This window comes from Sorghum bicolor, chromosome 7, assembly GCF_000003195.3.
Source record: "Sorghum bicolor cultivar BTx623 chromosome 7, Sorghum_bicolor_NCBIv3, whole genome shotgun sequence".
Lineage (NCBI taxonomy): Eukaryota > Viridiplantae > Streptophyta > Magnoliopsida > Poales > Poaceae > Sorghum > Sorghum bicolor.
In genome coordinates, this window is record NC_012876.2 from 60828133 (window position 1) to 60845081 (window position 16949).

The window sequence follows — 16949 nt, forward strand, 5'->3', positions numbered from 1 at the left end:
TTTTAGTTACACGTTGTTTGGATGTCATCTTCTACTGGTCCTTTCTACAGAAAGTTATTACTTCCTATATGTAGAGAGGAACTAATAGGTTTTAGGTAGAGTAGCACAGTACAGGACGAGGAGGATGGTGTAGCGGGGTGCTGGACGTCCTATAAAGGTGCTGCGTCACTGTCTTCCCTTGGATGCCGTGAGATTATACTTTCCAGGGATTCTCCACGTAGTACGTGTCATCGTGCTGCTGGCCCCGCTCCACAACCCTAATTCCCTTGGTCAAAACAAAGGTAGCCGTAGATGTTAAGGTTCTCTTGGAAAGGGGTTTTGAGCAGTTTTCATTTCGTCTTTTTTAGCTCTAGGTACAGCTAGCACTGAAGAGTTGAAGGTTTATTTTTACTTGCGTAAGTGAAGCCATTGGAACGTGACTTCTCCGGTTTCAATAACTTTCATAGACTTATACAATGAGGTTGTGTTTTGGCTTCTCCTGCCAAAGACTCCCTCCATCCTAAATTGTAAGTCATTCCAAGAATCTTAAAGAGTCAAAGCATATTCACGTTTGACCAAAATTATAAAGAAAAATACTAAGATTTGTAACGTAAAGTGAGTATACTATGAAAATATAATTAAAAAAAACTAATGATACTTAGTTAGTACCATAATAATTATTATTTTATAATATAAATTTGGTCAAACTTAGAAAAGTTTAACTCTCCAAGATTCTTGGAATGACTTACAATTTGGGATGTATTTTTTTTTTGAAAGATCCGGTTAACCGGCATATCATTAAAATAAGCGGAGAGAAGGAAACAACACTTTTACATGCGCGAGTGGCGCAACCCCCCGACAACCTAGGCTGCAGGGGGGGTTAGAAAATGAAAAGGTCTATTACACACTAGGGTTTCTGGCAACAGTTAGCGGTTTAAGGCACTTTCCCCTAGCATTGGACCACGTAAAGCAAGTGTCCCTAATATCTTCAAACAGCTCAGGCGCTGTCTTCCTAACCTCCCTGAATACGGTGTCATTTCGCTGCTTCCAAATACTCCAAGCGGTTAAAATTGCAAGTGTATGGGCCATCCTGCTCTTTCTCTGCAACAGGTGGGAGAACCAGTCCTCGATGTCAAGCTCCTTCCTCCATTGTGATGGGTGTAGGGAGCAACACTGACTCCACTCTGCTACAAGGGTCCAGACTGTAATTGAGTAAGGGCATTCTGAGAACAAGTGCATTGCAGTTTCCAGATTCCTTTCGCATAGGGCGCAAAAGTAATTATTTGTCCAGCCGCGGAGTTGTAGGCGAGCAGCAGTCCAGAGTTTATCCTGGATTAGGAGCCAAAGGAAAAACTTACACTTTGGCGGCGCCCACGCACTCCAGATGAGGTTGCCAAAATCTGTGATGATCTGCCCAGCAAACTGGATATTGTAGGCTGATTTAGCTGAATATTCTCCTGAGCTCTCAAGCGTCCAAATTATTTGGTCCTCCCGGTTATCATCCAAGTTGAGTTGGGCAGATTCTATCGCATTCCATAGCTGAAAGTACTCCCTTAGGATGTCATCATTCAGTTCATGCGCAATGTGATCTATCCAGTTCCCCCCTTGCACTGCCTCCCGTACAGTTTGGTGCTTCTTCCTGCTGTGACCATAAAGAGTTGGGAATAGTTTAGCAGGTGCCTGGCCGTCAATCCAGCAGGAGTGCCAGAAGGAGGCTCTGTTCCCACTGTAGACAGTAATGCGTGTGGCTGCATTGAAGAGCGCCAAGTCCCCTGAATCCACCGGTAATGTCATCCCGTTCCATGGTCTTTCTGGGTTGGTCCATTCGAACCATAGCCATCTTAACCTCAAAGCCCTGCTGAACTTTTCCAGGTCTATGATTCCTAAACCACCGAATAGGATTGGTTTTGCCACCGTGACCCAGGCCACCTTACATTTGCCACCATGAAACTCACTGTCTCCCGCCCAAAGAAAACGCCGTCTTGCCTTGTCAATATCCTTGAAAAGTTGTTTAGGTGGTTTGAGTGAGGTTAGTAAATAGATGGGTATTGCACTAAGGACTGAACGCACTAGTTCTCGGCGCCCAGCCAGGTTTAAAAGTTTCCCTTGCCATCCGGCCAGCTTGGATCTTGCCTTGTCAATAATTCTCTGCAGAGAGTAGAATCTAAGAGCAACTGTTCATCAGCTTTTCTTTAATTATAAATATGTTGTCATCTTCTATTCTGGATTTCACACTAGCAAAAAAATAGAATGCAGGGGATTTTAGTGGGCTTCATTAAGAGGGGGCCTCTTAAGATATTTGCCTCTAAAAATAATTCTCATTCCTATGCAAATAATTTTAGGAGACATAGTTTTTCCTGGACTGCCTCTATAAATCATCGCCCGCCTCTGAAATTCAGTAGACATTTTTAGGTACAATCCTTGACTGTCTATGTAAATAAAAATATTGTCTCCTGAAATCCGTTTTGAGTAGTGAGCCACCTTAATTGGGCTTTAGGCGTGCAAGGGTAGATCTATAACTTTTGTAGTTGACAAGCTTTTAATTTAAAACTTAGAGTGTGAAAAAACTTTTTAAATTCTTAGATTTTAAAAGTTGAATTTTAAATCCAAAGGATTAAAAAGTCCTTTCATGATAATTTTAAATAAAATAACTTGTCAAAACACAAGGTTAAAAATCTCATTGGGGTTCTACAATTTTGATACAACGTTTGTTTTGGTCTGACTTTGTATGCAAAAGTTATAATTTTTAGATAATTATTAGGAGTTGTAGATAATAAGCAGAGGTATTTTGGTCATTTTAACTTCACTTTTCGATTCACTCCTAGAAAATATTTTAATAGCCAGTGTCTATGGCAAATTAACATAATTGAAAAGTCTAGCAAAAGGCAACATTGACTGTATCCACAAGCCAATATCAACATTGAACAGTGTCATCATATACAAGTATACAACAAATTTATCGAAGTGAAGAAACTGACGAGCAAGCTCAGGCAGCGCATGCATGCATTAATTGGCATGTATGGAGGTCAGTTGCTATTAATTGCATTCGATTTGTAGCACGAATGAAGAACAATTGTTTGCGCGTTAACTAGTTAATTACCAGTACAAGTGCTACTATTCCAACAATTATACGGAGTACTACACTCAAGTTCAATTCCGGACTGTGTTATCATTGACACTGATTTGGACTGCAGCTTATTGGAATTTGTTAAGAGCTCCTAGCTACGCATTCAAGATAAAGAGCACAAAAAGGGTCAAAATCTAGTCAGTGTCACGTAGTACAGGTCGAACTCAACATCTAAGCCAGCCGTGGGCCACGAATGTCGTCGGATCGGAGAATGAAGCGGAAAAGTCGTCGACTTTGACTCCGAACATCCCCTAACACATCATTCAGTAGTGCCCAACTTTATTAGTATTTAGACGACCGTGCATGCAAGCTAATCACCATCAATCGACTTCTCTTGATGAAACAAAGGGCGCATTTAGTTCGTGAATTTTTTTTATGTTTGTCTAATGTTTCGTTTGTATTTGATAATTATTGTCTAACTATGAACTAACAAGACTTAAAAGATTCGTCTCGCAAATTACAAACAAAATACAATTAGTTAATTTATATATATATTTAATGCTTTATGCATACGTCTAAAGATTTGATGTGACGAAAATTTTTTTTTAAAAATTAGAAACTAAACTGGGCCAAAAATAACCCGTCGACTTTGAAGTCTTCCCTGGCTATACATTCCATAAAAATTAGAGAATTTATTTTCCAGGATTCAAATTAATGTTCTAACTCATTCAGCATGTTACTCTTGATCTCTTACTGTATATCCTAGTACGACCACACGCATACAAACATATATATGTCACTTCATATAAATCCTCTCTCGATTCGGTCTCTCTTCCTTTGCAAGATGTCAATCCTTTTCGGTGTTTTTTTTTTCAAATAACGATATAGACACTGACACTGATACATACACGCACACTTTACCTTACCTTGAGGTTGAAAAAATCACTATAGGCATTTTAGTGTTGATGACCATGTCGCCTACCATTTTAATAACAATGGTGTGTTAACCTAGAATAATAAATCCAGAAAAATAAAGTATCGGCACTTGAAGTCGAGGACACTTTAACCAACACAGGCAGATTCTACCATAAAAATGTGACCAACCAGGCATGTTTAGTTCGATCTCACGATATATGATTGGAGCCTAACTGCCACTTGCATGCTATCCTTCTCCCTTACCTTTAAAGACACAAGTTAATTATCTTATTTTTTACTACTAATTAATTAACTTGTTTTGAACATTATATATTGAAAACTGGAAGGCATAATTTTTTGTTTGATATCCATTTTCTGCTTTTTAAATACACCGCTCCACATGCATGCATCGATCGATTGAATATGTAATCAAGCGTGGAGGCCGCAAAGCTACCTAACCCTCACAAGGCCGACATGTATGCTATCAAAAATGTTCTTTTCTGCATTTTCTAAGTCGTCTGGACTCTGGAGATTGGTCATTGCCAACCACTAAAGCTAGCAGTAGGACCAGTACAAATTTGTTATTTCTTGTGAATTAGTATATTACTACAAGTGACACCTTTTATATATTTTTCTAGGTGACCGAAAAACAGCGGAACAAGATCAGGTCGGCCCAAATTCATGGGTGGCAAAATGCATGTGCAATGTCCATACGATATTGCCTCATTTAGCACCTCTCATACATATATATAGCTACTCGTCGCTGTCAGTGTACATATACTGAATCAGGTTTTTAGATGCCTGAGATCGATCAATAATAATTGAGCTCAACTAGCTAGCATACACTTCAATCTGCTTGGTGTGTATATAATTTAAACATACAATTCATTTATTTTAAATTTTGAAAAAGGAGAAATAACAAAAACTCCGTTATAAAAAAATTATCTTTGATGGAGATGTACACACACTCCCAACAGATCGGGAGAAAGACAGAGAGTTTGAGAGAGAGAGAGAGAGAGAGAGAGAGAGAGAGAGAGAGAGAGAGAGAGAGAGAGAGATTCTCAATGAGAGTAGCTAGTACAGCTTCGTGACAAGAGCTAGGTTTGGCAACATATTGTTAGTTGGTCCTGTAGTGGAGTACTGCGATGTGTGTATATATAACACGGTACTCGATCGATCATTATTGTTAACAGTACGTGGCTTGTCATTTACTTGGCATCTCAGCCACCGTGTAATTCCCGTGTTGTAGTTTTCCGTTTCCCCACACTGTCGTCATCTAGTGCTTGAATTTCGAATTCCTGGGGAGATGAAATTATGATCAGCAGCTCACATGCTGCACTCATCTAAACAATTCATGCATGGTTTTGTTTTGTCCTGCATCTCTGAGGTATCACATGCAATCATGCAAAAAAAAAAGCATCACGGCGGAATTTACAGTATATATTATATCATAGATATGGGTTGCTGACCCCTGACAAGAGCAAGGTACGTGACAAAGAATGTCGTGAGAGAAAGGTCATGGATGCGTACTACGCTAAGTGCATCGTATGATTCGAATTAATTATTAGGGCATATTTGTCACGGCATCTCTATAATATATACTCTCTTATTATATGATAGGTGTGTGCATGTGAAAGTAGATTTTTTGGGTGTTTAATTTTGGATGAAATGGGTAGAAGGCAGTATACGTAATTGATGAGCAAACATGGTCGAATCAAATTTACGGAGGCTTTGATCAAATTAATTGTGTTTGGTTTATCTTTTAGGAAGTGCTTCTGCTACCATAAAAACGGAACGCCAAATAAATGGATGGAACCTGATCAGTTGATTTGTCCAAGGAAGCTGCGCATATACTACAATTTTCGTAGACTGAGATCCTGATTTTGGCTTTTAGCTTTCTACCTTTTTCAAATGGGTAAAAACAAAGAGATGTTTTACACAGTTTTTTCAAGGGAGATATATATAAGAGGGTGGGGTGCGGTGTAGTTGTTTCAACCAAAATCACATTTCACACTAGCTTTTTCACAACTCACAGTGGAACCCATGCAGTAAGTCTTCCTATCAATAGTTTCGCATGTATCTTTTGGTTCTAAATAAGTGTTTTAAAGTATGATATCATGTGTTTACGAGTAGCATGTAGTTGATTTCGTATAGAAAGTACTCCATATGTGTTCCGAATGCTAAGACGTTTTGACCTTTTTAGATATATTATTTTTGCTATATATCTAGCATATAAAAAAAACTAAGTATTTTTAAAAGTTAAAACATTTTACAATTTAGTAATGGAGGGAGAGTATATATAATTGGTCTACAGAATTTGGGGTATATGAGAGATAATAAAGAAATGGTGAAGCCAAGACTAAAATAAAATTAGTTAAAAGACTGCACGTATGGGAATCTCGGAATGTTTTGCAAATAAAGCACTATTCTACGAGAAGAAACTACCATGGGCTTCCGATGTCTTTTTCTCCCTGTCAGGAATTGCGTAGAACAAGGCCTTGTTTACTTCCACCCAAAATCCAAAAACTTTTCAAGATTCTCTGTCACATCGAATCTTTAGACACATGCATGGAGTATTAAATATAAACGAAATTAAAAACTAATTGCACAGTTTGGTCGAAATTTACGAGACGAATCTTTTGATCCTAGTTAGTCCATGATTGGACAATAATTACCACAAACAAACGAAAGTGCTACAGTATCCCGAAAAAATTTCGTTGAGGAAGTAAACAAGGCCCAAGGATGAGACGTGTGTGGAACAAAAGAGAAGGGAAGAATTCTTGTGGTCCTCGGTCAATGATTTATCTAGCAGGGCCATCCATGCATCTAGAGACCAAGCATTAATACTGTCCTGTAATATATACTGTATATATAGTTACTATCACTTCCCTGTTTCAGGTCAATTTTCACATATGATGCCCTCACATATAGTCTAGTTACAGGATATAGAATGTGTAGCAACAGCAAATTATTATTAACAACTAGAGAGAGAAGAATAGAGATGAGAGAGACGGGCCGGGGAGATGAAAGGGATGAGCATCTTGAGGTGGTCCCAGACAGGGCACACGCGGGCCCCACCATCCAGGTCACTGTCGTCGATGGCTCAACCCCTGCAGCCGTTTCCCTAGTTAGATCAGCGAGCTCTATGCCTTGCCATCGAGCTGTGAGAGCATTATGGTAGTGTGAGGCGATAGAGAAGACAAGTGCTCATAACCAACCACCACTCACTCCTCTCTCTCTCTCTTTCTCTACACAACCTTTCCCTTCCGTGTTTCTACTTCCTAGAGGGAGGAAAGAGAGATCTCAAGGAGCGCATGCTCCGGTTGCTAGCTTCTTCGGTTCGACAATATTCGCGTATAACTGCGGCGGCCCTTCGTTCTCAATCACCTTTCAGAATTAATTGATTATCACCCGGTTCGTGTTTGATGTAACTTCGATGATTTGTCCATGCATCTCCTGTTTCCCCTCCAGAAAAGATCTCTTTTTTTCCCTGTGCTTGTTAGTTCTTTTGATTGTTTCCTCTCTGTCTCTCTCTCTCTCTCTAATTAGATAGAGACGATGTTTCTTTGCTATTTGTTGATGATGCTTTATTTGTTATCTTGCTTTGCATGCATATGCATCTCCATGTTCTCTTCTCCTAGCTCTCCCATGTCCTCTAAAGCTACATGCATACACCAGCTATTAGTTGGTAGCTCCCCTTGTGCTATAGTAGCTAGCTTCTTCGCTCATCTTTTCCGCCTTGTTTGCGAGTGCAACAACCGCGGCTAAGTTTGTTTGGACTTTCTTCCTCCTCGCTCCGCCCTCATCATCATCAGCTCCCTTTTCACCACCACTCGCTTTTAATTTGTTTGTTTCTTTGCAAGCAGCAGAGAAGAGCTACTTTGTCCTCTGTGGCACACAGATCCATCCGCGTCCATGTCCATGCTTGTATGCACATATAGCTCCAGTTCTTTGGAGTGTGTGCTTGTTGTAGTACATGTACTGCTACTTGTTTGCATCATATATCTATATTTATCTGTTCCTTCCTGGATGGATGGATGGATAGATAGATAGATATACACACACACATCATGTATATACAGACACATGCATATAGCTGTTAGCTGATATATGCATGGATTTATTTGCTTGTGTAAGTTTGCTTGACTCACACCATTATTTTCCCTCTTCTCTCTCGTTTGTCTTTTAGATCGATCGGTCGTGCAGAAGGAGCCGGCGGAGGCAAACAGAGTCAGCTGGTAGACTGCTAGCTTCCAACAAGAAGTACACGCGCAGGCACAGTCTCGCTGCTGCCACACACTGGGTGACTGGACTAGTCGGTGTGACCGGCCGGTACGGTGGTGGCTTCTTTGCTTGCTGCTGGATCCTTCTTTCCTTCTGTAGCTAGCTCGTGGCCGTCGACGTCGTCGTCGTCGGACGTACGTACGCCAGAAGAGGGAGAGAAGAAGAACAGCGACATATACAGTACACTCGATCGAACGATCGATCAGCTTCGAATTAATGGCAGCTGCCTCGTCGTCTGCCCACCTGTTCGGACTCGGCGACGCGCAGATGCAGATGCAGCAGCCGCCGCCGCCGCAACAGCACCAGCACCAGCACCAGCAGGCGGCGGCGCCTCCTCCTCCGAACCCGGCCGCGCCGGCGCCCAAGAAGAAGCGGAATCAGCCCGGTAACCCAAGCAAGTACCCCGCGGCGCGGCCTTAATTATTTCGTCATTTAATTGGATCTCTTCTTGCAATATAATTCATCTGTTCATATATCGTGCATATTATTTATTTATATCCACATCTGTGATCGATCTGATGAATTAATCAATATAATTAATCATACGATAATGACAAACGCGTCCGTCCCTCCGATCCGCTAATAAGTGCAGCAGACCCAGACGCGGAGGTGATCGCGCTGTCGCCGAAGACGCTGCTGGCGACGAACCGGTTCGTGTGCGAGGTGTGCAACAAGGGTTTCCAGCGGGAGCAGAACCTGCAGCTGCACCGGCGAGGCCACAACCTGCCGTGGAAGCTGAAGCAGAAGAACCCCAAGGACGTGCGGCGGCGGGTGTACCTGTGCCCGGAGCCGACGTGCGTGCACCACGACCCGTCGCGGGCGCTGGGCGACCTCACGGGGATCAAGAAGCACTACTGCCGCAAGCACGGCGAGAAGAAGTGGAAGTGCGACAAGTGCAACAAGCGCTACGCCGTGCAGTCCGACTGGAAGGCGCACTCCAAGACCTGCGGCACACGGGAGTACCGCTGCGACTGCGGCACACTCTTCTCCAGGTACAGTACGTGCTGTTTGTTTCTTTGTTTGTTTGGACTTCATAATTTGAATAATTCAGTTAGGCCTTGTTTAGATGCCAAATTTTTTTGGATTTCGCTACTGTAGCATTTTCGTTTGTTTATGGCAAATATTATCCAATCATAGACTAACTAGGGTCAAAAGATTCGTCTCACGATTTACAGACAAACTGTGTAATTAGTTTTTGTTTTCGTCTATATTTAGTGCTTCATGTATGTGCCGTAAGTTTCGATGTGACGGATAATCTTGAAAACTTTTTGGATTTCGGGTGGAACTAAACAAAACAAGGCCTTAATTTGAATAGAGCACAGTGCTTGCTTAGCTTTTGAGAGAAATTGCTGCCGATTTTCTATATACTATATAATAAGTAAGCACCTATGCATGCATGCATGCATGGGTAGGTTGTGTTTATGATGATTGGGTCATGATGAAATTCAGACTTGCTTTCAGAGGCTATGGGGACTGGGGAGGGGGAGGCACGGAAAGGCATGCGAGATGGTGATTTGATACTTGCATGGGAGTTAGGGTTAGGGTTGTCACCGTCACCGGTGGTCGGCCGGCAAAGCAAGCAAAGCTACCGGCTTTCTGCGTCGGCCCGTCGCGCTGCGTTGCGCTTGCGCCTTTCTTGTTTGGAAATTGAACTTGGATGCTCCCTTTTTGCGCGCTGCTAGCTTGGAGATTTTTTTTTGGACCATCCTGATCCTGACCCGACCAGCTGAGAGAGAGAGAGAGAGAAACGGGGTCACAACATTACACACGTGAACTGCTAGGGCTAGCTGCTCCCCGTCGCGCGCGCCTCCTGGTCGCGTTTTGGGAGCTCGAGAAGAAAACAAAAGCCAGTCTCCTTTTTCGCCTCGGAATCCGCATCCTGTGCTCTCCATGCATCATCTCTCCATGGCCGGATCCCCACCTGTTCACGTGATGACATACGCGTGTCTCGCGAGCTGCACGAACGGGTACGGCCATCAGGCCATGGCAGCAGCATGCATGCAGTGTGGCCTGTTCCTGTTCTGTTCTCATGTGACTGTGACGGCCCCGGATGGGATGCATCACGCATGCATGCAGCGACAGCTGCTCCCCCCGGCCGGCCGGCCCTCTCTATTCTTTTCATGGCGGCGGCGTCGTCGTCTTCGTCGTCTCTGCTCTCACGCACCTGGCCACACCAGAGTCGTCGTCTCGTTTATTTCTAACAAACACTGCATGCATGCGAGCAGCGAGCAGCGAGCGAATCCATGGATGAATGCCACAGCCATGCCACATTATATTGCCACTCGATCGATCCATAGCTAGATCCAGTAGGATTCTTCGTTTGCTTCTGTTCATGTAAAAACGTATCAATGCTACTAGTACATGTACATGGGAATATAATGTTGAAGGAGATAGATAGGCCTTGTTTAGTTCACTCCGAAAACCAAAAACTTTTCAAAATTTCCCGTCACATTAAATCTTGAAGCACATGCATGAAGCATTAGATATAGACGAAAATAAAAACTAATTGCACAGTTTGCCTGTAAATCACGAGATGTATCTTTTGGGCGTCGTAATTTCCCTAATTCAGTCAGTTTTGCATCCCCATTGTTTTTGTCCTTGGCTTCAACTTGAATACACACATATTGCACGGTTCACACTGTCATGCATGGGGGTCTTCCCTTTTCTACGATCCATCCTAATTAAAGAAAAATTAGCTCGGTCTCTTCATAAGTACGTTGGCTGAAATTTTTGTTAGGTGTGTTAGTCAGTGTGGTCGCATTTTTCAGAAATTACTAGAGAGAACTACAAAATTCTGAAAATCATTTCAATTTATTTTGAAAACTTGGCAACAAACAAAATTTTCTGAGCTTTTTTTGTTATATTTTTTCCCATTTTCTGAATAGCTCGGGAAATGCAAGCTTTTTTGTTATATTTTTTCCATTTTCTGAATAGCTCGGGAACAACCAAGTTCAAACCTGGCTAACATCTTTAGGCTAGTCTCAACTTAGCATCTCCATAGGAGTTTTATGGACACTAAATAAACAACCAACTTATTAAGGTCTGTTTAGGACTACACCACTAGAAAAAAAAAATGAATGTGGACCCTCCATACATGGACACTGTACTGTCTGTGTTACTGTTGTGTGGGCCAACACATCATTTTCATCCTTCCCATGGTGAATCACAGGTCCTTATAGGTCTGTACGAGCTCCATAAAAAATATGGAGTTTCTGGAGTACACCTTTGCGTGCTTCAAAAAAGCACCCCCAACTCTACATTTTTTCTGGTAGTAGAGTTTGTGGAGCTGTGTTTGTTTGTCCAGCGAAGTTAGGAACAAAGCAAAAAGATGGAGTAGAGTTGTCTTAAATAGACCCTTAGCAAATATGCTAATATAGCATTATATAAATGAAGACAGAGAGAGATAATCAAAGTTTCATGAGGTGAAATAAGTTTTTTGAGAATGAAACTAGTCAAAATAAATTGGCAAAGTAGTCTTGTTTTTAACACAATGCAAACTAGGACATAAACCCCCTGCTGAGATTGGCTTGATGAAGAAATCTATTTTGGAAACTCGATTGGCAGTTTGGCACCCTGTTTTTTTTTAATTTTTCTTGAACATGTCTATTTTTTCCTTTAATTTTATGGTTAATATCTAATCAGATACAGAACACAAAAAATCTAACCAGCGCACTCACCAGATTGCCAAGGGGAACAATAAATCGTAAAATACAGAGAGGAAAACTGAATAAATAATACTACTCCCTTCGGTCAGTATAAATTGCTGTTTCGGAACAAGCAAATAGAACTACATGCAAGTCAAGATTCCGTGTGAAAAACGTGAAAAAAAGTGAATGTGTAGTAGTAATTCGTTAATGCTTACTCCTCCATCACTCCAGAACGTTAGGAGTATTTTCACTAGACACAATTCATACAAAATAGACTTTGACTTTTAATTTGTCTTGTAGTATGTTGCTAATTGCCAAAAAAAATAATATCATCTCTCAATGGCACTTAAAAACGGAAATATATTAATATAATCAAGTTTTATATCCTAATAAACTTACATATAATTTGACTAATTGTGTTGGTTAAAATTTTAAAATTTGAATTTTCCCCGTCAAAATATATACATACTAACTAATATAGTTCACATGGTTAAAAATGAACTCTTTTGCATGCATATTTACATATCTACCGAGGTTTTAAATCTTCGCCTATATAGTTGTTTAATTTAAGGGAGGTCAAGCTATTTTTGTCCATCATATAGTATAATTTAGTAGCTATAGCTTCATTAGCTCTGCTATTAACTGTTTTTGAGAGGTATCCGTTAAAGGTCATAGATGGAGATCTATAAAACATTGACTAAAGAATTCCATACAAGGAGGTACTTCATAACAGATGCAAATCTAGTCAATTTTTCAAGATGGACGTTCTTGTTTAATTAAGTGTTCTCATCAGATTTGCTATATTCCCTTACTTTCAAAAAAAAAGAGTTATTTCAAAAAAAAAGAAAAAGAGTTGCTATATTCCCCAACTGTGCTGAATTAGTTTTTTTCTTTCGAGGCCCTTGATAGATTTTACATGCCGGCCTGTTATCTCACATTATGCCTAGGACTACTGATTTCCGTTTACAGATTTTCTTTTATGAGATTCAGTTTACAAAGTTCACTTGTCTAATTATTAGCATTATTTGATGTGTTTTTTCTTAACTGGCTGGGCATTGCAGGAGGGACAGCTTCATCACCCACCGTGCGTTCTGCGATGCACTGGCGCAGGAGAGCGCGCGGGTGCCGCCCATCGGCGCTGGCATGTACGGCACCGGCGGCATGGCCCTCGGCCTCTCCGGGATGGCCGCCTCCCATCAGTTGCAGTCCTTCCAAGACCAGGCCCACTCCTCGGCCACCACCACCATCGGCAGCAATCCGGCGGCGCAGTTCGAGCACCTCATGCAGCCGTCCACCGGCTCCCCCGCGTTCCGCGGCGCGCAACCGACATCGTCGTCTTCCTCGCCGTTCTACCTCGGCGGCGCCGAGGACGGCCACCAGAGCCAACCTAGCCACTCCTCTCTGCTCCACGGCAACAAGCAGGTCTACCACGGTCTGATGCAGCTGCCGGAGCAGCATCAGCCGGGGAGTAACAACGGCCTCCTCAACCTGGGGTTCTTCTCGGGCGGGAGCGGCGGACAGGACGCCCGCCTCGTGTTCCCGGACCAGTTCAACGGCGCCATGGGCGGGAACGTCCGCGGCGACGGCAGAGAGCACGGTAACAGCGGCGCCAACACTGAGTCAGCGGCCATCTTCTCCGGGAACCTAATGGGAAACCAAATGGCAAGCAGCGCCGGCTTTTCTTCTTCCTTGTACAACTCGTCCGAGACCGTCGCGCCGCCGCAGATGTCGGCGACGGCGCTGCTGCAGAAGGCCGCTCAGATGGGCGCGACGACGAGCAGCGGCAACGTGAACTCTCTGCTCAGGGGGCTTGGTAACGGCGGCGGCACCTTGAACGGGAGGCCTGCCGCCGGAGCAGCTAGGTTCATGGCCGGGGAGAGCTCCTCGTCGAGGAGCACTTCTCAGGCCGAGAACGAGAGCCAGTTCCGGGACCTGATGAACACGCTCGCAGCGTCCGGGAGCGGGGCTGGCACAGCGTTCAGCGGTGGGTTCCCGGGCATGGACGGCAGCAAGCTGAGCACGAGAGACTTCCTCGGCGTCGGCGGCGGCGGCGTCATGCGGAGCATGGGTGGCGCGGCGGGGCTGCCGCTGCGGCACGGTGCCGCGGGCATTGGCATGGGCTCATTGGACCCAGAAATGAAGTAGGCGATCGAAATCCGAAACGATCGACCACCGCATGCAGCATTATGCTCCACTCTTGGCTCTTGTGTTGCATGCAAGGTAAGTAGCAGCAGCCTAACCAACGACTAGGGTTCATGGATTTGGCTGATGAAGATGAGGCCATCTATCGTGCTAAAAAAAAAGAAGACGATGCCATCAACCATGATATGTTTATGGTGCTGCACGGTGCATGAATGGTGTTGGAGATTGATGATACTAGCTAGTGTAGTACTATAGTGTAGCTCCTGCTGGGGATGTAAGAATCGATCAAAAGAAATAATAGCAGAGAAGGCTGGACCAGTTGTTAAATTAAATGCCGGTATCTATTTAATTTTGGCTCTGATGCATGCTAAGTAGTGGTATGAACCGTGTTTTTTTTATCTAGGTTAAAATTGCATGGTTGGCTATAGGTCAGATTGATATGTATAGATTATCCTCAACTACCTAATGCTATGGGACTTAGTGTCACAAATACAGCTGGGCTACGGCAAGGACAACCTCATCTGGCGATGGACGCCGGATAGAAAGTATTTCTCCAAGTCAGCATATATATCGGGCCCATGCTCTAGGATCGGGAAGACATGGGCTCCACTTCGCGTAAAGTTCTTCTTATGGCTCGCCATCAGGGGTTGTCATCGGACTGCGGACAAGAGACGACGCCATAGGTTACACGTGGACGACCACTGCTACCTCTGCGACCAAAACCCCGAGACCATCGACCACATCATTGCCTCCTACTCGTTCTCGCGTCAGGTCTGGTGGACCATTCTAGCGGTTCTTGAGGTTGACGCTTCCTAGGTAGGCGACGGGACCCTGCTAGCCTGGTGGGATTAGTGGCGGCGGAGATGGCATGAAGACAAGCAAAGAGGAGCAGACACCCTATTCACGCTGGTGGCTTGGGAGATCTAGAAAGAGCGAAACACATGGTGCTTCCGAAGCGCCCCTTCGACCATCAACCAGCTATTGCCCACCATTAAACATACTGCTGATCTATGGATCGACGCCGAGGCACGAAACCTGGTTGTCTTATTCGTGAGTAATAGGTTTTGAGCAGTGGCGGAGCGTGGCGGTAAAATAAGGGGGGCTATTTTTTTTGTTGTTATACAGTGGTCCATGCAGATTTATCTTAGTTGCAAGTGTTAATGGGCTACAATTCTTTATAGTTTTTTTTTTGCGACAATACAATTCCTTATAGTTGGGCCACCAAGGAAAGACTACCGAGCAATAACCCTTTAATGTTCTCTCTTTCTACTGCAGGTTCATCTTCTCAAATCCTCAAACAGTAGCAGCCATGGAATGCAACAATCAAGCTCAGTGAAGCTACGCAAGCAAGGGGAGAGCCCAGTTTCGCTTCCACTGGGCTCTGCCCTTGGTTTTGAGCACAGTGCGGGAGAGACTTTGCTGGCTTGCTGCTTGTAATACCTGTTAGACCCTCTCCCGTCCAGTAGTACAGCGTGACTGTAAGAATTTTTTTCATGCTTAATACAAAGATGCACAGACCTTTTACGTATTCGAGACAAAAAATATGTATAGAGTACTTTAAATTACTCTATTTTTGCTTTCTCATTATGTGACTAGCTAAACAGTCTTTATTACGAAAGAACATGGTTATGAGGTCATGTAGCGAAGTGTTTGCATTGGTACTCCACGCATATTGCTATGATGGATGGAATGTACTCCCTCTATACCCGAAATTATTGACGTTTATGACATGATTGTGCTTACCAAGGAATGATTAATTAGAGGGTATTTTTCTATATCTATCCCTTTTAAATAGAGTTATGATTGCTCCTTAAATAAGAAAGTTGTGGAGCTCAAGTGGCAGCGTTTAAAACCCAATGGACTCAGTATCTTTGCGGGTGTGTTTGAGGAGAGCACGTGCGAGCCTTTAATGTGGCAGCAGGAGAGCACGCGCGAGCGTTCAATGTGGCAGCCAAAGAGACGCGCAGCGCCAGGGGCAAACACGTCAACTTCGCACCTCTTGCGGCCACAACATCACTCTTTGTGGAAACAAGCCCTTAGCCCAGAACGTCAAGTATTTCGGGTATAGAGCTAGAGAGTATGTGTGTTAATTTGTTAGCAACATGTAAAAAGTCTTGTCAATATGTCGTCAACCGACAAAGGCCAATTGCGTGTTTTATAAAAGAAATAAATGCTCACGTATATGAACATTATATCAATACAGTACATTTAGTGACTTTTTAGATTGGATAATGACAAAAATTAAGTGTCATAAATTTATGATGAGACAATGGTTATCATAAAATCTACGACGAAAAAACATGTTTTTGTCATAAAGTATTGGTTAACACGCATGATCTATGAACCATTTTTCATGTCACAAACGACATAGAATTCACTGTTGTGACAAAATTTCCAGGATTTATGATGTAAACAATGCTATGTATAGATCCACACATGTGTTGTTAATACAGAAAATGTGGTGGGTTGCTCGTTTGTAGATGATCATAGATTATATCTTCTCGATGCACAACACAACAAAGACTTGACGAACACGCATAGGTAATGTCAAGTACAAATAATAAAGAGCCAAGTTCAAGTTCAATCAATAACTAGCCAAAATTAGTGTTAAAGACAAAAGTTATTCATGTATTCTATTTCTATTACAAAGCAAAAACTAATAAAACCTATTAAATATTTTTTAATTAAAGGTTAAAAATATTATGTGCCATTGGTTGTGCGAGACAAATTCTAATGGTCTAGACATGATGGGAGCGATGAAAAATAAGCTAAATTGGAAAATTACATCAAATTAGGAAAGATGAGATCACACGTAAATTGATTACAACTCAATACACTCCCAAGATTATTAAATAAAATAATTATAGAAATTAGATCATTAGTTGAAGAGGTCCAAATTAAAAGGCATAGAAATT

The 16949-nt window shown here is 42.7% G+C and overlaps 1 protein-coding gene across 3 annotated transcripts; it reads left to right on the forward strand.

Moving 5' to 3' along the window:
* LOC8058010 (protein indeterminate-domain 5, chloroplastic) lies at positions 7104–14393 on the forward strand. 3 transcript variants are annotated; one of them, XM_021464744.1, is made up of 5 exons: positions 7104–7375; positions 8151–8418; positions 8507–8639; positions 8838–9237; positions 12954–14393. In XM_021464744.1, the coding sequence occupies exons 3-5, from the start codon at positions 8513–8515 to the stop codon at positions 14035–14037; spliced, it is 1611 nt and encodes a 536-aa protein (XP_021320419.1). In that variant the 5' UTR covers positions 7104–7375; positions 8151–8418; positions 8507–8512; the 3' UTR covers positions 14038–14393. The 3 variants fall into 3 exon arrangements, with proteins under 3 accessions (XP_021320419.1, XP_021320417.1, XP_021320418.1); XM_021464742.1 differs by having other exon boundaries at positions 8151–8639; XM_021464743.1 differs by having other exon boundaries at positions 8151–8630.

What these genes read in the sequence shown, in the direction of transcription:
- LOC8058010 (XM_021464742.1), top strand. Translation starts at nt 8,462, where the DNA reads ATGGCAGCTGCCTCGTCGTCTGCCCACCTGTTCGGACTCGGCGACGCG. An exon ending in GAATCAGCCCGGTAACCCAA is followed by an intron (nt 8,640 to 8,837) that starts GCAAGTACCCCG and finishes TAATAAGTGCAG; the next exon opens with CAGACCCAGACGCGGAGGTG. An exon ending in TGCGGCACACTCTTCTCCAG is followed by an intron (nt 9,238 to 12,953) that starts GTACAGTACGTG and finishes TGGGCATTGCAG; the next exon opens with GAGGGACAGCTTCATCACCC.